Below are 20,221 nucleotides of genomic sequence, written 5' to 3' on the forward strand. Positions count from 1 at the left end.
AAATGGTACCAATAAAAACTACAGCTCGTCTTGCAAAAAACAACAGAGCCCTTACAGAGCTCTGTCCATGGAAAAATAAATAAGCTACAGGTCTTTGAATGCAGTGATTTAGAAAAAAATAATAATTTTAAAAAAAAGGGGGTTTTAGGGCTTAGTCACACGAGCGTTTTTTCGCACGATTTTATGTGCGCAAAACTGATGCGCACAAAAAATCGCGTGACTGAAGCCAGTGTCAATACAGCCGACTCCATTGAAAGCAATGGGCTGCCGGGAATTGCTGTATTAATTTTCGGGGAAGCGCTTCAAATATAAGCCCCTCCCTGAAAAGCATCCAAAAAAAGTGTAAAAAATAAAAAAATATATATTCACTTGTTTGCAGCTGCCGTGGATCAGCCGCGTCCAGCCGGCTCTTGTCCTGAACTGCTTTCTGTAGTATTCAGCAGGCGGGGATTTAAAATCCACGCCTGCTGTATGGGCTGCCTCTGATTGGTCCCAGCATTCAGCCAATCAGAGGTAGCACTCACTCACCCATTCATGAATTCATGTGACAGCTGTGGCAGAGGAGAACGATCTTTAGTATATGTTCTCAATGGGGTAGGCGCTGCTGCCCCACTGAGTGCACATACAAGAACACCGATTTGCGCAGAATGCAGTTACATGCGTTCTGCGAATCATTGTGTCATATAATTTTCGGCACATCCACATAAAAAATGGACATGTGACCGCTCCCATTGCAAAGCATTTGGTATATATAGATGTGGATCGCAAGCGCATCTGCAAATTGCACGAAAAAACGCCCGTGTGACTGAGACCTTAGGGCTTATTCACATGAGCGTATATTGGCCGATAGTCTTATGTACCCAAAAATGGCACCAATACAAACAACAGTTTGCAATGTAAAAAACAAGCCCTTATACTTCCGTTTCAATGGAAAAATTAAAAAGTTATGGCTTTTGAAAAATGGAGATCAAAATCCACCAAAAATTGTTGCGTCCTTTAACCCAAAATAGGCCATGTCCTTAAGGGGTTAAGGACCAGACACTTTAGGGATTTTACCCATGTGGTGATTTTACTGACCTATTTTTTTCCCTTTAGCTACCAAAATTATTTTTGATGAGGTTTTTTTTACTGTGACATATAGGACTCATATAGGACTTTTTTTTTTTCTTTAAAATCTCAACCTCTTGAAAGTGCTGGTCTGATTGGCTGAGCACTCAGCTACTCACAGGCAGCGCTCAGCCATTCATTGAATGACAACTGAGCGCTGCCTGTGATTGGTCAGAAGCAGCGCCCAGCCATTTATTGAATTCAAATAGTGTTTTAGTCCCTAATTAATTCATAGGGACTAAAACACTCCCATCTGTTTAGGGCCTAAAATGGTTCGACAACATGTGCCTCCATATGGTGCTATGTGTGATGAAGCTTTATGGAAAAATCCTCCCATAGGAGGAAGCAATGATTTTAGGGGGGAATATTCACTATTCCTTCTTTTATCCATTAAATGTATGTTTCCCCTTTTACTACATGTTTATCTCATGAGAATATTACAGACGCAGTCATGTATCCCTAATATAGAGGAACATGCCAGGCTGATCATGGGTCTACTGACCTGAACTCGACATCATAGATTAATGTGATACTGTGAGTTCAAGGGACACATGAATGTTACATTAATACTCTCATATGAAACTGGCATTACTGTGCCATTCATTGTGCGACTAATACTTTATTCATGGAACATTCACTCATTTATTTGTTCATTAATTGTGACTAAATTCTGCAAAATTTGATGTCCATTCTCCAGTAATTGAAACCAGTAAATGTCTTATATTTAATGAGTTGCCCTAATGTACAGTTAAGTTAACCTCATATTGAAGGCTCTGCATTCTAGAAAATTAGGATATTGATGACCTCTATTAGCATGTGACATCATCAGTTTAAAGGGAATCTGTCACCATGTTTTTGTAGTCCTCACTGAAAGCACCATCAGGTAGTGCCTGACACATTGATGTGATATGTCTGCTGTGTGTATCTGTGCAGTGGTTTTGGAGAAACTTAATTTTTTTAGCAGCAGCTAGACACCAAACTAATCCTGTATATTCATACAATGCAACATCTTCTCTCCTTTTGTTAAGTCTGTTTCTTAAAAAATAGGTTGCATCCTTCAAGCCTTGTATTCTAATCACGGGTATCATTCCACCAAGTTTCCGTGATGCCTATGACATCATATTCCTCTTCCTGTGTTAGGAGCTCCAATTCTTCTTGTTTGTTCCCCAGGCTTTGGGCATTCGTGTAGAAATATTTTAGTTTGTGATCGGTGTCTCTTGCTCCTCTACTTTCCTTCAGATTTTTTGTCCTTGATCTTTCTGTCCACCTCTAATAGCAAGGTTCTCAAATGTATTAATTAGCTGTATATTTTTATCCTGCCTTTCACTTCCCTTCTCATATTGTTCTAGTTTAAAGCTCTGCTAATGAGTGAAGCAAGGCACCCACCAAATATATGCTTACCTGTTTTTGTAAGGTGCACCCCATCTCTAGCAAGCAGTTCATCACTCATGTGAACGAGGCCATACAGTTGCGATTTGCTATGTTTTGTAGCCCATGTTTCCCTATGGAGCCTCCTTGTTTATCACATTGCATAGAACGAACTTGTGATTTTCATGCTATGCGATGCGATTTTACATTGGAAAGTCCTTTTAACTTTCTCATTAAAAAAATGCGCGAGAAAATCGAGTGCAGCAGCAACATGATGCTACATTTTTAACAAGAAAAAAGCATCACTGACACTACAAAATCGAGTGCACATAGCAGCGATATCGCAGGTATTTTGTAGCAGCGATTTCACTGTCGCCCATGTGGATGCGGCCTAATGCAGAGGTCTTCAAAGTCTCTGCAGATAGTTGCAAGGTCCTTTTTTACAGTGTCATTTGCCCTTACAATACATGCATTAGTAGGAATGGCTGGTGCTCTGTAGGACTGAAGAGTCTTGACAGCCTATCAGATACATCTTTGATTTGCGCACCTGGAAGACAGCACACCTCTTGTGAGGTGTCAGGTTTGCAGACAGCGGCCTCTGTTCCTCTTAATACGGAATCCCCCACAACCACCACTCTCCTTCTCTTCTTCACAACAACACTTCTTTTTATCCATTCAAGAAGATTCTGTTTATTAGACTGTACTTTATCGGCAAGTCATTTCTTGATGTACTGCTTCATTATTCTCCTGCGTGAGAGCCTGGTAGCGGTTCCTGAGCAATATGCGTACTGACTGACTCCTGATCCTCCTGCTTCTTTAGATCACATGCTTTTATTCCTCCGCTTCTGCAGGTGCACTGAAAATGGTTTTTCCTTCAGCATTTTGAAGACTTTCTTCTGCTCTATCAGGGCTTAGTCAGACGGGCGTTTTTTGCCGCGATTTGCGGATCGCATGACGGATGCGCATCCGCAAATCGCGTGACCGGTGCACGCATGTCGCCCGCAAATCGCCCGAAAATCTGCTCCTAGCCGCGTTTCATTAGAAACGGGCCGGAGCTGTCCAGCGCATTGCATTCAATGGAGACGGCAATACAGCCGTCTCCATTGAAAGCAATGCGCTGCGGGCGAGCCCGGGATGAATTGTCGGTAAGGGCTTAAATATATAAGCCCTTACCTGCAATTCATCCTAAAATGTGTAAAAAAAAAAAAAAATTGCATTCTCACCTTCTGCCGGCAGCTCCGAGCGGCCGTCCTGCAGTGGGTGTGAATGGGGTGTGAGTCAGACCTGCCCCCTGATTGGCTCAGCGCTGAGCCAATCAGAGGCATGCCTCACTCACACCCATTCATGAATTCATGAATGGATGTGAGTCAGACCTGCCCCTGATTGGCTCAGCGCTGAGAGGCAGCAGTCACTCACCCATTCATGAATGGGTGTGTGAGTGAAACCGGCCTCTGATTGGTCAGGCTGTGACCAATCAGAGGCGGATCATTCAGCAGGCGGGGATTTTAAAGCCCCGCCGGCTGAATAGTGCAGAGAAGCAGTTCAGGAGAACTGACAGCGGCCGCGGCTGGACTCCGGCTGCAGCGGAAAGGTGAGTATACAATTTTTTTTTATTTTAACACATTTTAGCATGAATTGCAGGGAAGGGTTTATATATTTAAACCCTTCCCGACAATTCACCCCGCGCACGCCGGCAGCCCATTGCTTTCAATGGAGCGGCTGTATTGCCGCTCCATTGAATTCAATGGGCAAACATCGTTCTTCTCTGCCACAGCTGTTACAGCTGTGGCAGAGAAGAATGATTTGTCTTCTATATGTTCTCAATGGGGTCGGCGCTGCTGCCGCCGGCCCCGTTGAGCGCATATACAGAAGCGAACAGAAATCGCAGATCGCAGATAGGTGCGATCTGCGATTTTTTGTTCTATAATTTTTCGGACGAGCGCATAAAAAGCGCTCATGTGTCCGATACCATTGCGAAGCAATGGTTTTAAAAAATCGCCAGACGCATGCGCAAATCGCGGCAAAAAACGCCCGTCTGACTAAGCCCTCAAGGAAATCCTCACCTTCCTTAATGAGCTTCAGTGTAGCTATTCTCTCCTGAAGACTTTGCACTTTTCCTCCAGTAGAGACACAAACTTGAATTTGTGTCAGGTGAAGTTTGGCTTTTTCTTTGGTAGGTCTGTAAACATGTAGCATATGTTGCAGATCACCATACAACTACTCTCCCCTCCATGTTGCACATAGTCAGTTTATGTCCACTTCCAAACTTTTAATAATAAATAGCAAACTTCTAATAGTAAAGAATTCTTGTAATGCTATTTAACCTATAAGATGTTTCTAAGTTTAAAATTGTGTGCACTGATGTGTTCCTTTCAGCTAGACCTGGCTAAACCCACAGTAACTTTGTAGTCCCACTCCTTCAATATGAAGATTTATACCCCCCAAGATGCTGTGGATGAGTTCAGTAAATATTATCATAAGGCAAGACTCAAGGTTCATTTACACGGGACAAATGTCACTCATCCCTGTGTTTGTTCACTCCCGTGCTGCTGTAAGGGAGCTGCTGTAAGGGAGCTATTGGTGCTGGCTCACTCATAGAGCTGCCAGCAGGGGGCGGGGCAGTGCAGGAGATTTCTCTCCTCTCGCTCCCCCCGCCCCTCTCCATTGAGATAACACAGCATTTACTACTAAACGGCCACTGTTTAAGCTAAATGATAAGCAATGAGGTCATCGCTGATTGTTTATGCAGAATAAAAGACTAAAGATAGTAGTACAGTTGGAAGGGACCTCCAGGGTCATCTGGTCCACCCCCCTGCTCAGTGCAGTATTCACTAAATAATGCCACACAGATGTTTGTCCAGCCTTTGTTTGAACACTTCCATTGAAGGAGAACTCACCACCTCCCGTGGTAACCTGTTCCACTCATTGATCATCCTCACTGTCAGAAAGTTTATTCTAATAACTAATCTTTGTCTCCTCCCTTACAGTTTCATCCCATTGCTTCTAGTCTTTTCTTGTACAAATGAGAATAGGGCTGATCCCTCTACACTGTCACAGCCCTTTAAATATTTGTAGACAGCTATTAAGTCTCCCCTCAGCCTTCTTTTTTGCAAGCTAAGCACTCCCAGATCCTTAACCATTCCTCATAGGACATGATTTGCAGACCACTCACCATCTTGGTAACTCTTCTCTGAACTTGCTTCTTGCTGTCTATGTCTTTTTAAAACTGGGGTGCCTAGAACTGGACACAGTATTCCAGATAAGGTCTGACTAAGGCTGCCTCTCCAAGGGCAGATTTTCATTGCGTTCCCCGCATCGATAATTTGGCCGCGGGGAACGCAGTGAACGCTGTCCATAGTGTTGTTATGGAAAGCGCAGCCCCCCTGTCCACGAGTAGGGAATCACAGCGATTCTCCACTCTCAGGCGGCAAATCGCAGCATGCTGTCAGATAGATTTAGTGCGGAGAACCGCTAGCTCTACCCTGCTCCCGGGCGGCGGCCCCCACAGCGGAGATCCAACGAGGGGTATCGCTACACCCATGGACAGGCAGCCTAAGGAAGAGTAGAGGAGGAGGATTACTTCATGTGATCTAAACTCTATCTATCTCAATGCATCCCAGAATTCTGTTTGCCTTTCTTGCTGCTGTATCACACTGTTCAGTCATGCTCAGTCTGTGATCTATTAGTATACTCAAGTCTTTTTCCCATGTCCTGCTGCTTAGCCCAATTCCTCCCATTCTGTATGTGCTTTTTTTCATTTTTCTTGCCCAGATGTAGGAACTTATATTTCTCCTTGTTAAATACCATTCTGTTAGTTGCCGCCCACTGTTCAAGCTTGTCTAGATCTTTTTGACCCCTTTCTCTCTTCTTTAGTGTTAGCTATCCCTCCTAGCTGTTATACAGCTGAGCGCTCCGAGCTGGGTATGAAGAGCACAGCTGGACCATATCTCTGCTTATAGATAGCCAGCATTCTTTTATTCTTTTAATAGCACATGGATGATCAGCTGATGTTATATCTACTTTATGGGAGAAAATAGATACAAAATAGGAATTTAAAATTTAGACCTTCTCAACATCATTTGTAACTAATTCACCATTCCCATCCTGTAAACAACCTTTTGGCCTATGTCACAAGCCGTTAATTCAGTATTAACTTTTCTGACACTTACCCTACAGTTTCTGCAGACTGTATTATATTTGTATTCCTTCTTCCATTTGCTAAAGATATTTTTCTTCCTTTTTAGCATGTATGTAAGTTCTGTGTTCATCCATCTTGGTCTCTTTAAGGCTTAGTTCTCATGGGACGGAAATCTCGTGAAATGACAATACTGAAAAAACGCAAGATTTCCGTTTGGTAAGTGCAGCTTCAAAACCAGCAGCCTTCAGCTGTGGGTTTGAAGTGGCTTAGCGGCCTGCATTATGCTGCGGCCATCTCTCCACATAGAGAGAAGAGAGGCCGCTGCGCAAATGAAAAAAGAATTGACATGCCGTGTCTTCGCTTTCTGCACGGCATGTCAATTTTAGTACAGCTTGGCCGCAGTGGGTGGACAAGAGTTTTACTAAATTTTGTCCACTTTGCCAAACCCAGGATTAGGAGCCTGGGGCAGAAATCCCATGTGGGCATTCCGCACCGAAATTTCCCGGCAATTCCGCCCAGTGTGAACCCAGCCTAAATGTTTCCCATTCTTCCTTCTGTTAGGGATTGTTAACAATTGTGCTTTGATAATCTAATTTGGCAATATTTTCCAACCTTCTTGGACATTTCTGTCCTTAAGAATATCCAGCCATTGGATCCTTACTACTGTCAGGACGCGAACTCAGGAGCTCCTGTGTTCCAGGTGGCAGCATGACCTTGATTCCTTCTCCTGATCCAGTTTCCTGTTTGGCTCCACCCTGTTCTCTCAGATAGGACATCCTATAAAAGCCTGGCCCTGCCATTTCCTTCAATAGAGACAAGCTTGCAATTCTGGCAGGTGAAGTTTGGCTTTCCCTCTGATAGGTCTGTAAACATATAGCATATGTTACAGCTCACCTTATGACTGTTACGGCACTCTGCCCCCCGAGCGCCAGTTGGGGTGCCCTGATCTCCTGCACCCCACTGTCCCTGCCTACTTGCCTCGGCCCTGGCTAACCCCAGGTGGACAACTGGGCGGCAGTCCCTGCGCTGGCTAGGGACCTGGCGACTACCTAGATGGAACTACTAACAGGGGACAGAGTGCCGACAGAAGAGGCAGGTGTAACAGACCAACAAAACTACTAGGTGAATCAAGGCTGGAGGTGTAGCTCACAGGCAAACGAAAGGATACTGACAAGCAACTAGGACAGACTAGAATAGACCTGACTAGAGGCTAGCAGAACCAATAACTGGCAGTGAGTTCAGGTCACTGCCAGCCTTTTAACTAAAAGCCTCCGCCCAGGGGCGGAGAGTTGGAGGAGCCGACTCTCCCACTGTTGCATAAGGGAGGTGGATGAGAGCGGGCGGCGCCCTACGGGCGGACACGCCCACGCCGCAGCACGCTGGCTGCTCCACGCTGCTGCACGCTGGCTGCTCCACGCCGCCGGGAGATCCCTGACAGCACAGCTCCGGGACGCCGAAGCCGACCTCGGAGCGGCGCGCGCCGGCCGCGGGACCCAGCGCCGCCCTGCATGGTAACATTACCCCCCCTCTGACGGGGGACCTCCGGGCCCCCGGAAACTCGACCAGGCTTATCTGGAAAACGACGGTGGAACCGCCGTACCAACACGGGAGCATGAACATCACATGCGGCCACCCAGGAATGATCTTCTGGTGGAAAACCCTTCCAGGCCACCAAGTATTGTAGGATTCCTCGACACCGACGAGAGTCCAGTATCTCCTGGACCTCGTATTCGACTTCATCCCGGACCAGGGTGGGCGGAGGGGGACCGGAGGTGGGTATCACCGAAGGGACAAAAGGTTTCAGCAGCGACTTATGGAATACCCTGTGAACCCTCCATGTGGCTGGCAACCCCAGCTCGTAGGCGAGTGGGTTCACCACACGTGTGATGGCAAACGGCCCCACGTAACGTGGCGCCAGCTTCAAGGACGGGACCCGCAATTTGAGATTTTTAGAAGACAGGTATACCTTCTGTCCCACCCTGTAAGGTTCAGACACAGACAGACTCTTCCCACTGCGCAACTGCATACGGGCCCCCGCTGCCTCCAAGTTTCTCTGCACCTCTTTCCATACTCCCCGAAGCGTATCTGTGGCGTCATCAGCTGCCGGACAGAGCGACGGAGTAGGGATTGCTGTAAGGAAGCGAGGATGCTGACCGTATACACTAAAAAATGGAGACACCCCAGTAGAAGAACAAAGGCGGTTGTTTAGTGCAAACTCTGCCAACGGCAGGAACTCTGCCCACTGGTAAGCCTTTTCGCTAGCAAACAACCGTAAATATTGCACTAAGTCTTGGTTCTTCCGCTCAGTCTGACCATTAGTCTGCGGGTGGAACGCTGACGAGAAGGAAAGCGACGTTCCCAGGTTTCTGCAGAAGGCACGCCAAAACTGCGACACAAACTGAACCCCGCGATCAGATACAATATTTTGGGGAACCCCATGTAGGCGAATTATTTCCTTTACAAAAATCGTGGCAAATTCTTTTGCCGAGGGTAGCTTTTTTAACACCACAAAATGTGCCATCTTTGAGAACCGGTCGACCACCACTAAGATAGTGGTGCACTTCTGGGATTCTGGTAGGTCAGTGATGAAATCTACTGATAAGTGTGACCAGGGACTGGAAGGAACCGGTAGTGGTCTCAGAGGACCCTCCGGAGGACGCCGCCGACTCTTATTGCGAGCACAGACCGAGCAACCCCTCACAAAGTTGCGGATCTCCTGAGACATGCCTGGCCACCAGAAGTATCGGGAGCAAAGCTCCAGGGTCCCCTGGAACCCTGGATGCCCGGCGAGAGCCGACGAGTGGGACTCATCCATGACTCTAGGGCGTAGGGTCTCTGGCACAAAACATCTGCCCTCCGGCACCCCTGACGGAGCGTCCTGCTGAGCATCCTGTAGTTGAGGGACGAAGTTAGACTCTAACGCTGCCACCACCACGCCGGGGGCTAAGATATTCTCGGGAGTCATGGTCCCACTGTCTGGTACCCCGAAACTCCGTGACAGGGCGTCCGCCTTCACGTTCTTCTCTCCGGGGATATATGTCACGACGAAGTTAAACCTGGCGAAAAACAACGCCCACCTGGCTTGACGAGCAGTGAGTCTTTTCGCATTGGCGAGATATACCAGATTCTTGTGATCAGTATATACGGTAATTGGGTGTCTAGCACCCTCAAGATGGTGTCGCCACTCTTCCAGAGCCCATTTGATAGCCAACAATTCACGGTTACCCACGTCGTAGTTGCGCTCTGCTGAATTGAACTTTCGCGAAAAGAACGCACATGGGCTATAGCCAGACCTCCCACTGACTTCCTGCGACAATACTGCTCCTGTCCCCACTTCCGACGCGTCTACCTCAATAAAAAAGGGTAGTCGTGCGTCCGGCTGTATTAGCACCGGGGCAGTCGTGAATGCCTTTTTTAGGCGGCTAAAGGCCTCAAGGGCTGCAGGCGACCACTTACCCAAGTCAGCCCCCTTCTTAGTCAGGTCGGTTAGAGGTTGAGCAATAACTGAGTAATTTCTAATGAATTTGCGGTAGAAATTTGCAAAACCTAAGAACCGCTGGAGAGCCTTGAGGTTGTCGGGTCTGACCCATTGGGAGATTGCTGCTACTTTATCAGACTCCATCTGAATCTCTGTGGGTGAGATTACATAACCAAGGAAGGATACTTGTTTAGAGCCAAATGTACATTTCTCTAATTTGACAAAAAGTTGATACTCGCGCAAACGGGTCAGGACCAACCTCAGGTGCCGCACATGTGAGTCCCAGTCAGGTGAGTACACCAGGATGTCGTCCAGATAGATGACCAGAAATACCCCCAGGAAGTCGTGGAAGACTGTGTTCATAAAACCCTGAAACACAGCGGGGGCATTACAGAGTCCAAAAGGCATGACCAGACATTCAAAATGTCCTAACGGGGTGTTGAACGCTGTCTTCCATTCATCTCCCTCTCTGATGCGAATTAAATTGTAAGCCCCCCTTAAGTCCAGTTTGGAGAACCAGTGAGCCCCCACCACCTGATTCAACAAGTCAGGAATTAGGGGCAAGGAGCACTGGTTCTTCACAGTGATCTTATTCAAGGCCCGATAATCCACACAAGGCCTTAGTGTCCCGTCCTTCTTCTCTACAAAGAAGAGACCTGCCCCGGCAGGGGACCTGGACGGCCGGATATGTCGGTTGGCCAGAGCTTCCGAGACATAGGACTTGAGGGCTTCATGCTCACGGCCTGACAGATTGAAAATGGCTCCCTTAGGGATGGGACCGTCGGGAATCAGGTCGATACCACAGTCCCACTCCCTATGAGGAGGCAGAGCCTTAGACAGTTGTTTGGAGAATACATCCTGAAAGTCTGACAAATACTCCGGAATGAGCACCGTATCTGCGGAGCACACAGCTATGGTAGACAGGTGATTGTGACACGATGACCCCCAATGAGTCAATTCCCGGGTGGCCCAATCAAATTGGGGGTTGTGCAGTGCCAACCAGGGCATACCAAGCACCACATCAACCGACATTTTTTCCATAACCAAGAAAGACAGTTCTTCCGAGTGGAGGACCCCCACCGTGAACTGTAATCTTGGGGTCCTCCATCGTACCAAGCCTGTAGAGAGAGGGGTAGCATCAATACTGGTAAAATGAATTGGCGTCTTCATCGCCACAAATTCCGCCCTCAGAGACCGTCAAAACACAGACTTATCAAGTTAGCGGCTGCTCCGGAATCAATAAACGCCCGCCCTGAACGGGAAAAATCCCAGAATCTAACATGACACGGTACCAAAAGTTTAGGAAGTACCTGAAGTCCTAGGCGATCCTCCCTGCAATCGCCTAGGACTCGGAGTTTTCCGCCGGTTCCGGCTGCGGGCGTTGAGACCTCAGTGGGCAGGTTATCACCCGATGTCCAGCTTTCCCGCAGTAGAGGCAGAGACGATGCAACAAACGGATCCGGCGTCGCTCTTTGGGGTCCAGCGGGTCCACCTCCATCGGCTCGGGCGCAGAGACTGGTAAGGAGGAGGAGGGACCGGGGCCACTGACCTCCCTGACTCTACGGGTCTGCCTGTCCTGCTTCCTAGACCTGAGCCTCCTATCTGCCCTCACCGCTAGCTCCATAGCCTCCCTTAAGGACCCGGGAACGGGATGGGAAATTAACAGGTCTTTAACTGCGTCCGAGAGGCCCTGCAGAAAAATGTCCTTCAACGCGCTATCGTTCCATGTCGTATCCCCCGCATAGCGTCTGAAGTTGGAGCAATAATCCTCCACACACGACAACCCCTGCCGCAGCGCCAACAACCGTGAAACCGCCAACCCCGCTCGGTCCGGTTCGTCGAAGATACCCCCGAGTTCCTGAAAAAAGGAGTCCACGGACTGCAGGCAGGAGGAACCCTCGGGGATGGAGAAGGCCCATGTCTGGGCAGAGCCCCGCAGCAGGGACATTATCAGCCCGATCCTCTGAGCCTCCGACCCGGAAGAACGGGGACGCATGCGAAAAAACAGGCGACACGCCTGTCGGAAAACAAAAAACTTGTTCCTCTCCCCAGAAAACACCTCGGGAAGAGGGCACTTGGGTTCGGGGCTGGTCGAGGCGTCCGACCCCTGCGACACCCCCCGCTGCTCCTGGGCCACCATGCGGGCGGATAAATCCTGGATCACAGGCACCAGGGCCTGCAGCTGGTTCGTGAGGGAACTGATCGCCTCCATGACAAACGGTTTTTAAGGGCCAGTTATTATGTTACGGCACTCTGCCCCCCGAGCGCCAGTTGGGGTGCCCTGATCTCCTGCACCCCACTGTCCCTGCCTACTTGCCTCGGCCCTGGCTAACCCCAGGCGGACAACTGGGCGGCAGTCCCTGCGCTGGCTAGGGACCTGGCGACTACCTAGATGGAACTACTAACAGGGGACAGAGTGCCGACAGAAGAGGCAGGTGTAACAGACCAACAAAACTACTAGGTGAATCAAGGCTGGAGGTGTAGCTCACAGGCAAACGAAAGGATACTGACAAGCAACTAGGACAGACTAGAATAGACCTGACTAGAGGCTAGCAGAACCAATAACTGGCAGTGAGTTCAGGTCACTGCCAGCCTTTTAACTAAAAGCCTCCGCCCAGGGGCGGAGAGTTGGAGGAGCCGACTCTCCCACTGTTGCATAAGGGAGGTGGATGAGAGCTGGCGGCGCCCTACGGGCGGACACGCCCACGCCGCAGCACGCTGGCTGCTCCACGCTGCTGCACGCTGGCTGCTCCACGCCGCCGGGAGATCCCTGACAGCACAGCTCCGGGACGCCGAAGCCGACCTCGGAGCGGCGCGCGCCGGCCGCGGGACCCAGCGCCGCCCTGCAAGGTAACAATGACTCATCACGTCTTCCATGTTTTCAGTTGATGTACACTCTCAAGTTTCTAAAAGTCAAGAACAGTAGTAAGGATATATTACCTATAAGATGATACTAAGTGTAAAACGGTCTGGCGATGTCCTCCGAGCAGCCAGACTCAGCTAAACGCAGCAATCTTTCCAATCACAGTGACTCTTCACAGAATACACAGGGAATATGTAAATTATCTTCCTGGAACTCCAATCTCTGGTCTGGTGATATTCTCTGAGCAGCTAGACCCAGCTAAACCTCAACTCTAACTCTAATGTATATACTAGCCACAATAGAAAATGCAAGGTTCTCAGTATATAGTTTGATCAAAGTATAATGGACCATCCACCAACGTCCAGGTGATCATGCTTTTGGGTGGGTCCTAACATTAATAGCAGGTGGTTTAATTATAACCTGGAAAAGATGGGTTCCTGCCTTTTAGCATCTCTCTTGGGTCTTTAAACTGAGATCCCTGCATATTTTAATGTGACTAGTATATACATTAGAGTTAGGTATTTTTCTGATAAAAAAATGTATAGGAGGGGTGTACCATGTGTTTCTGCTTGTACTGTTTAGTTGTGGCCACAGTTTAAAATGCACCTATAAATTTATACTTGGGAAGCGCTGACTTTTTCCTTTTTTGTTTATAAGGTAGTGCCTGTCACACTGATTGCAGTGATATGTCTGCTGTATTGATCTGTGCAGTAGTTTTGCAGAAAAATGCATTTTATTCATATCACCCAGATGCAGAACTAGTACTGCATATTCATGAGCTGCATGCTGGCTACACCCAGCGGCTCTCCTATTTATGCACAGTTATAGGCTGACAGCAGCCAGTCAATGGCTGGAGGTTGGAGGTGGGTGTAGCTAGCCTGCAGCTTATGAAAATCCAGGACTACTTTAAGTAGTCCTCTATACCCGTGCTGTTATTGATAAAGTGCAAGTTTCTCCAAAACTACTGCACAGATACACACAGCAGACATAGGAAGATAATGTGTAAATAACCCTGGCGCTCCTGTGCGTTTACTCAGTACGAATGATAATTGATGGAGAGGCACTTACTTGCATAGAGGGCCCCATATAGGTGACAAACCTCCTCTGTAGCAGTCCGGGAAGGCACATCTCAACTTTGTGTTCAGTAGTCCGGGATCCAGACAACAGCACCAAGATGGATGACAGTGGGATTGTGGCACACAATTTTAACTGCATAACAATGTGAGTGTCAACTTAAAAAATCCTTCATTTAATATAAAGGCAATATGCCACACATTGAAATCAAGATACAAGTGATAAGCACAAAAGTTAAAATGAAAAATGCAACATATATAAAAAAGTCTGTGGGGCTAATATGGCAACGCGTTTCAGGAGATATATCATGTTCACGTGTAGCCCTTTATCAAGCCTAAAGGTGAATGAGCATTTCCTGTTCTGGGTCATTGTTAGGTAGGGACCTGTTCCCTACATCAGTACCTACCTTATTTAGGCATTCATCAAACCCTTTCCATTACAGGTATGGTTGTAGAGCAAGCACAGGTATGGTTTTGGAGCAAGCACCAAAATGCTTGGGTGCTCGTTACTCGAGTCGAACTTCCCGCGATGCTCAAGGGTTCGTTTCGAGTAACGAACCCCATTGAAGTCAATGGGCGACCCGAGCATTTTTGCATAGGACCTATGCTCCGCTAAGGTTTTCATTTGTGAAAATCTGGGAAATTCAAGAAAGTGATGGGAACGACACAGAAACGGATAGGGCAGGCGAGGGGCTACCTGTTGGGCTGCATCTCAAGTTCCCAGGTCCCACTATTAAGCCACAATAGCGGCAAGAGTGCCCCACCCCTCCCAACAATTTTTACTTCTGAAAAACCCTCATTAGCAAGGCATACCTTAGCTAAGCACCACACTACCTCCCACAAAGCACAATCACTGCCTGCATGACACTCCACTGCCACTTCTCCTGGGTAACATGCTGCCCAACCGCCCATTTCAGTAATAGTAGCAGTCAAGACAGGCCCCGGTAACAATTCCGAAGCAGCAGTATAGGGGGAGCACAGTATTAGTTCCATTTCAGTAGTAGTAGCAGTCTAGACAGGCCCCAGTAACATATCACTAGCAGCAGTATAGGGGGAGCACAGTATTAGTTCCATTTCAGTAGTAGTAGCAGTCTGGACAGGCCCCAGTAACATATCACTAGCAGCAGTATAGGGGGAGCACAGTATAGGGGGATCATGTAACGGACACAGCAGAGCCAGGAAACAATTATGCGCAAGCCTGCTGTAATGCTTAGCTGGGTATTAATGAGTGACTACTACCTCCAGCAGACACGCAGTAAACTGAACATGGTCACAGGCAGCCCAAAGATTTTTTTTTCCAATTTTTTTGAAAAAGCCCACTGCCTATATAGACAGTATATCTCTTTCCCTGTACCACTGTCCCTGCCTCACCAGTACTGCCCCTATACTCAGTAAAATGACTGCAGACTGAGGACGCTATGGTCTGCACGCCCGATATGCAAAAAGAAAAAATTTGCAAAACTGCTAAAAGCAGCCTCAACAGTACTGCACACGGTCAGATGTGGCCCTAAGAAGGACCGTTCGGGTTCTTGAAGATGAAGATAACAGCCTAACACTCTCCCTATAGCAGCTACCGCAGGACGGCACTTTCCCTAATGTCTCTCAGTGTGCATCTGTGGCGAGCCGTGGCCGGCCCCAGTTTATATACTCGGGTGTCATCTGATCTCCCCAGCCACTCACTGCAGGGGGGTGGGATAGGGCTGGAACGTCACAGGAGGAAGTTGTAATGCCTTCCCTGTGTTTCTATTGGCCAGAAAACGGCGCGAAATTTTCTGGGAAGAAAATGGAAGTGACTCGAACACCGCGTGGTGCTCGTCTCTAGTAACAAACATCTCGAGTACCCTAATACTCGAACGAGCATCAAGCTCGGACGAGTACGCTCGCTCATCTCTAGTTGTAGCTAATTTCCCTCCCTCCATACTTCCTTACAGACAGAGTTTGACAGACTCTCATTTTTTGAATCTTGAAGCTGAATGAATAGCATTCCCTTATACGAATGCTCATATTACCCTGCATACTATACAGGGAATGTGGCACAGCAAAAAAGAAGATCTGGACAGCGCCTCTGTCGATTGTTGGAAACAAGTAAACCTGGGATAGTTCGCAGAAACAGCAAGTGGGGGGCGCAGAGCATTATAGTCATCACAGGTGAAGGAAACCCTACCCCAGGCGGGACATCAGGAGAGAGCATGCATGGAGAGAGGCTGGGAGGTGAACCCCCCAGAAACAATGCAGAATAAAGTAAAAACAAGTAAAAGATGCCTCCTGCACTCAGGGTGACCTATAGAAACACCAGTTGACACAGTCTGTATAGACATAGGTGTGGGACTGAGCTGATATATTTGGCGGGACGTAGTCTGATAATGAAGAGCCCTCTGTGATAAACTTAAACATGTAAAATTCATTTAATAGAGAGACAGAGTGCATCGCATTTCGGAGCCACAAATGCTCCTTTCTCAAGCACAGAGTAACTGATCATAAAAGGGAATTACAATAGGATCATTATTTAAAATAGTAAACTTACTTAATCCGTTGTATTTCTTCCCTCCCTTGTTTACCTGGCACGTGAGAGATCATCTCCCATAGGCACCTGTGTGCTGACCCTTCTTTTGTCGTTGACCTGGCCGGGACTGCCCTGTAATATGAAGAAGAGTCAACAGCAAGTGCGCAAGTGTGCCGGGAAGGGGCACGCATGCGCACTGGCTGTCGTATCTCTGAGGATATCACAGGTTAGACGCGGCCAGGCCAGGCAGTGGGCGACGTGTCACTTGTGACGAGTCAACCACTGACCTGGGAGGCAGTACTTGCCGTCAGGCAGTGGTCGAAGCAGTGGCAGAAAGAAGCTGAAACTTTACCAGCTTCTGCACTGTGATAGAAAGGCTGCGACTGTCCTTTAGAAAGGACATGAGAAGAGCAGCATGTTCTTGGTAAACAGCCTGGTAAGGCACAGGTGAGTATAGATTTTTTTATTTTGCTGACAGAACCCATTTAAGCTTCATCTTTCTCACATAAGACATAAAATTTTATTCTAGCATTTTCTTATACGTGATTGAATCTATCTTGAGCTCCACAGGTTGCAGGTTTTCATTGCCAGAGGAAACAAAGCAGCCGCACAGCATCACCGAACCACCACCATGTTTGACTTTAGGCATGGTGTTCTTTTCAGAGTATGCTTCATTCTTCTTCCTCCAGACATACTATTGATCCATAGGATCGAAAAGTTCCAATTTTGTTTTTTAGGTTCACAGAACAGAATTGCAAAACATCTATGGCTTATTTATATAGTTTTGAGCCTATTGGAGTTGACTTTTCGTGTGCCTTTGGGTCAGTAGAGCTGTATGTTTTGGAGTTCAGACATGAAGATCTTCAGTGTTAAATATGTGCCAATAGAAACCTCAAAGCCTGCTGGCACCAAATCTTGTTGTAGGTCTTTTGGAGTTACTCAAGGGTTACACTTGCCTCCTCAGGAATCAGGTGGCAGATAGTGATAGCTTTCTTTTTCTGCCATATCTAGGTCGTGTATCCTGTGTTTTTTTAAAAAAGGTATTCTGGTTACGGGACTTTTTTTTACCGTTTTCACCCGTCCACTTGATAGATTGGTGGAGGTTTGACTGCTGAAATCCTCACTGATTTCAAGAATGGAGGGTCACATTTCCCATGCCCTCCTCACTGCAGCCACCGCAGTGAGGACGAGATTGAATGTAGCACAGGTTGCACTGGCTCATTGCTGCTCCATTAATTTTAAATGGGGCTGCTAGAGATAGCCAAGTACAAAGGGTTTGACTATTTCCATCAGCCCCATTAAAATGAAGGGAATGGCAGCTGTGCAAGCACGACCTGTGCTTCATTCAAAGACATCACTGTGGGTAAATGAAACCACTCGGAAGTGAGGAGGATGGGGGCACAAGACCCCTGTTCTCAAGTTCAGTGAGAATCCCAGTGGTTGGACCCACACCAGTCTATCAGTTTTCGCACACCCAGTGGATGAGTGAAAACCTGAAGAAATATCCTATAACTGGAATATTCCTTTAACTTTGAACTTGCAACCTATGCTTCCAACTGTATTTCTATGAACATTCAGCACCTTTTGTTAACTTTTTGCATCCTTTTCCTTGTTTATGTAAGACAATGATCTTTTCTCTTAACATTCCGGATCATTATCTTGACTTAGGCATATTTCTATCATGCAATAAAATGTCACAGTAAACAAAGCCTTAGTCAATCCAAATAGTTAAAGGGGTTGTCCCGCGATGACAAGTTAAGTTAAACACTTCTGTATGGCCATATACATGCACTTTGTAATATACATCGTGCATTAAATACGAGCCATACAGAAGTTATATACTCACCTTCCCAGCGCTGGCGTCCCCGTCTCCATGGTGCCGTCTAATTTCAGCGTCTAATCGCCCGATTAGACGCGCTTGCGCAGAAGGGTCTTCTCCCTTCTGGTCGGTCCGGGCACGAGCGGTGTTCTGGCTCCACCCCCTTCTATGCGGCATCGCATAGCTCCGCCCCGTCACGTGTGCCGATTCCAGCCAATCAGGAGGCTGGAATCGGCAATGGACCACACAGAGCCCACGGTGCACCATGGGAGAAGACCCGCGGTGCATCGTGGGTGAAGATCCCGGTGGCCATCTTGGAGGAAAAGCAGGAAGAAGTTGCAGAGAGGGGATTCGGGTAAGTAAAATTTTTTTTTTAACTTCAACACATCCCTTGGGTTTGTCCTGCCTATGCAAAAAAAAAAAAAAAGTTTTGGCGCGGGACAACTCCTTTAATGTGTTCTATTTCAAGCACACCTGATGCAACTAATGAAGCCCTAGAGTGCGGCAGCACCTGATTTTCACATGTGTTCTCTTATTAGGTATTCAGAGAGTTGAATAATTCTGAAACTGAAGTGGTCATTTAAAGTATCATTTTTTTGTTGACCTATTGTTATATTAGTTGTGTTGAGCTATCTGAATTGTTCTTGTTTGATTGTTCTTTTTGTAAACAAGTGCAGGTTTGCAAATTTAGCAAATAAGCCTACTTTACAGTGAGAGTTGAATCATTTTCATTGAAATTGTATCTGTTTTGTATCTATCTTCCATTGGTTTTTGTAGGAAACATATACAGCATCATCCAAATTCTTCTTCATGTATTTGACCATAAAAAACTCGGATTCCAAAACATTAAGTTTGTTAGTGAAAACATCAGTTTAAACCCACTCACATTGTGAAGTATCTCTCTTGCAGATGAATGTGGAAGGAGTCCACTGTGACAGATGCAAACCCAGCACTTTTGGACTTCATGAAGGGAATCCACTTGGTTGTAGCAGCTGTTACTGCTTTGGCCTGACTAACCAGTGTACAGAAGCAGATGGACTGATCCGAATGTGGGTGAGTAGAAAGCTGTTGAGCCATTTAATACTGTAATGTGGGTTCCTGCTGGTGTATTTTAGTAAAACATGCTGAAGCAGCTAATACATGCCAAAACATTCAGTGTATTCTTTTAAATTCCTATACTGCAATTAGTCTACTCTACCTGTTGTTAGATGATGACAAGAATCTTTTCAACCAAGCTACCTATCATTATACAGTTCAAAACTTTTATATTCTTATATTCAAATAGTGATTTGTTTAGTGTATGTATAGTTAAGGGGTTTCCCAAGTATAAAAGCATGTCAATGCCTAATATCAGTCTTTTGTAAGAATCGTTTGCTACACTGTACTAATGTACATTGTTACATTGTATCAGCTTGTGGTGATAGTTCTTTAAAGGGGTTGTCCCGCGCCGAAACGGGTTTTTTTTTGTTTTTTTTTAAACCCCCCCCGTTCGGCGCGAGACAACCCCGATGCAGGGGTTAAAAAAACAAACCGCACAGTGCTTACCTGAATCCCGGCGGTCCGGCGTCTTCATACTCACCTGCTGAAAATGGCCGCCGGGGTCTGCTCCCTCCGTGGACCGCAGCTCTTCTGTGCGGTCCATTGCCGATTCCAGCCTCCTGATTGGCTGGAATCGTCACGTGACGGGGCGGAGCTACACGGAGCCGGCATTCTGCACGAGCGGCCCCATTGAAGACCGCAGAAGACCCGGACTGCGCAAGCGCGGCTAATTTGGCCATCGGAGGCCGAAAATTAGTCGGCTCCATGGGAACGAGGACGCCAGCAACGGAGCAGGTAAGTATAAAACTTTTTATAACTTCTGTATGGCTCATA

General features: G+C 47.2%; 1 protein-coding gene across 7 annotated transcripts in view; it reads left to right on the forward strand.

The window, feature by feature from the left end:
• The window catches only part of LAMA2 (laminin subunit alpha 2), an 834,596-nt gene that overhangs the window by 532,626 nt on the left and 281,749 nt on the right, over positions 1-20,221 (forward strand). For all 7 annotated transcript variants that reach the window (XM_066605535.1, XM_066605537.1, XM_066605536.1 and 4 more), the window contains one exon: positions 19,259-19,402. In XM_066605535.1, coding sequence (XP_066461632.1) covers positions 19,259-19,402 — 144 coding nt within the window. The remainder of the gene's footprint in view (positions 1-19,258; positions 19,403-20,221) is intronic.

Source organism: Eleutherodactylus coqui, chromosome 1 (assembly GCF_035609145.1).
Source record: "Eleutherodactylus coqui strain aEleCoq1 chromosome 1, aEleCoq1.hap1, whole genome shotgun sequence".
Lineage (NCBI taxonomy): Eukaryota > Metazoa > Chordata > Amphibia > Anura > Eleutherodactylidae > Eleutherodactylus > Eleutherodactylus coqui.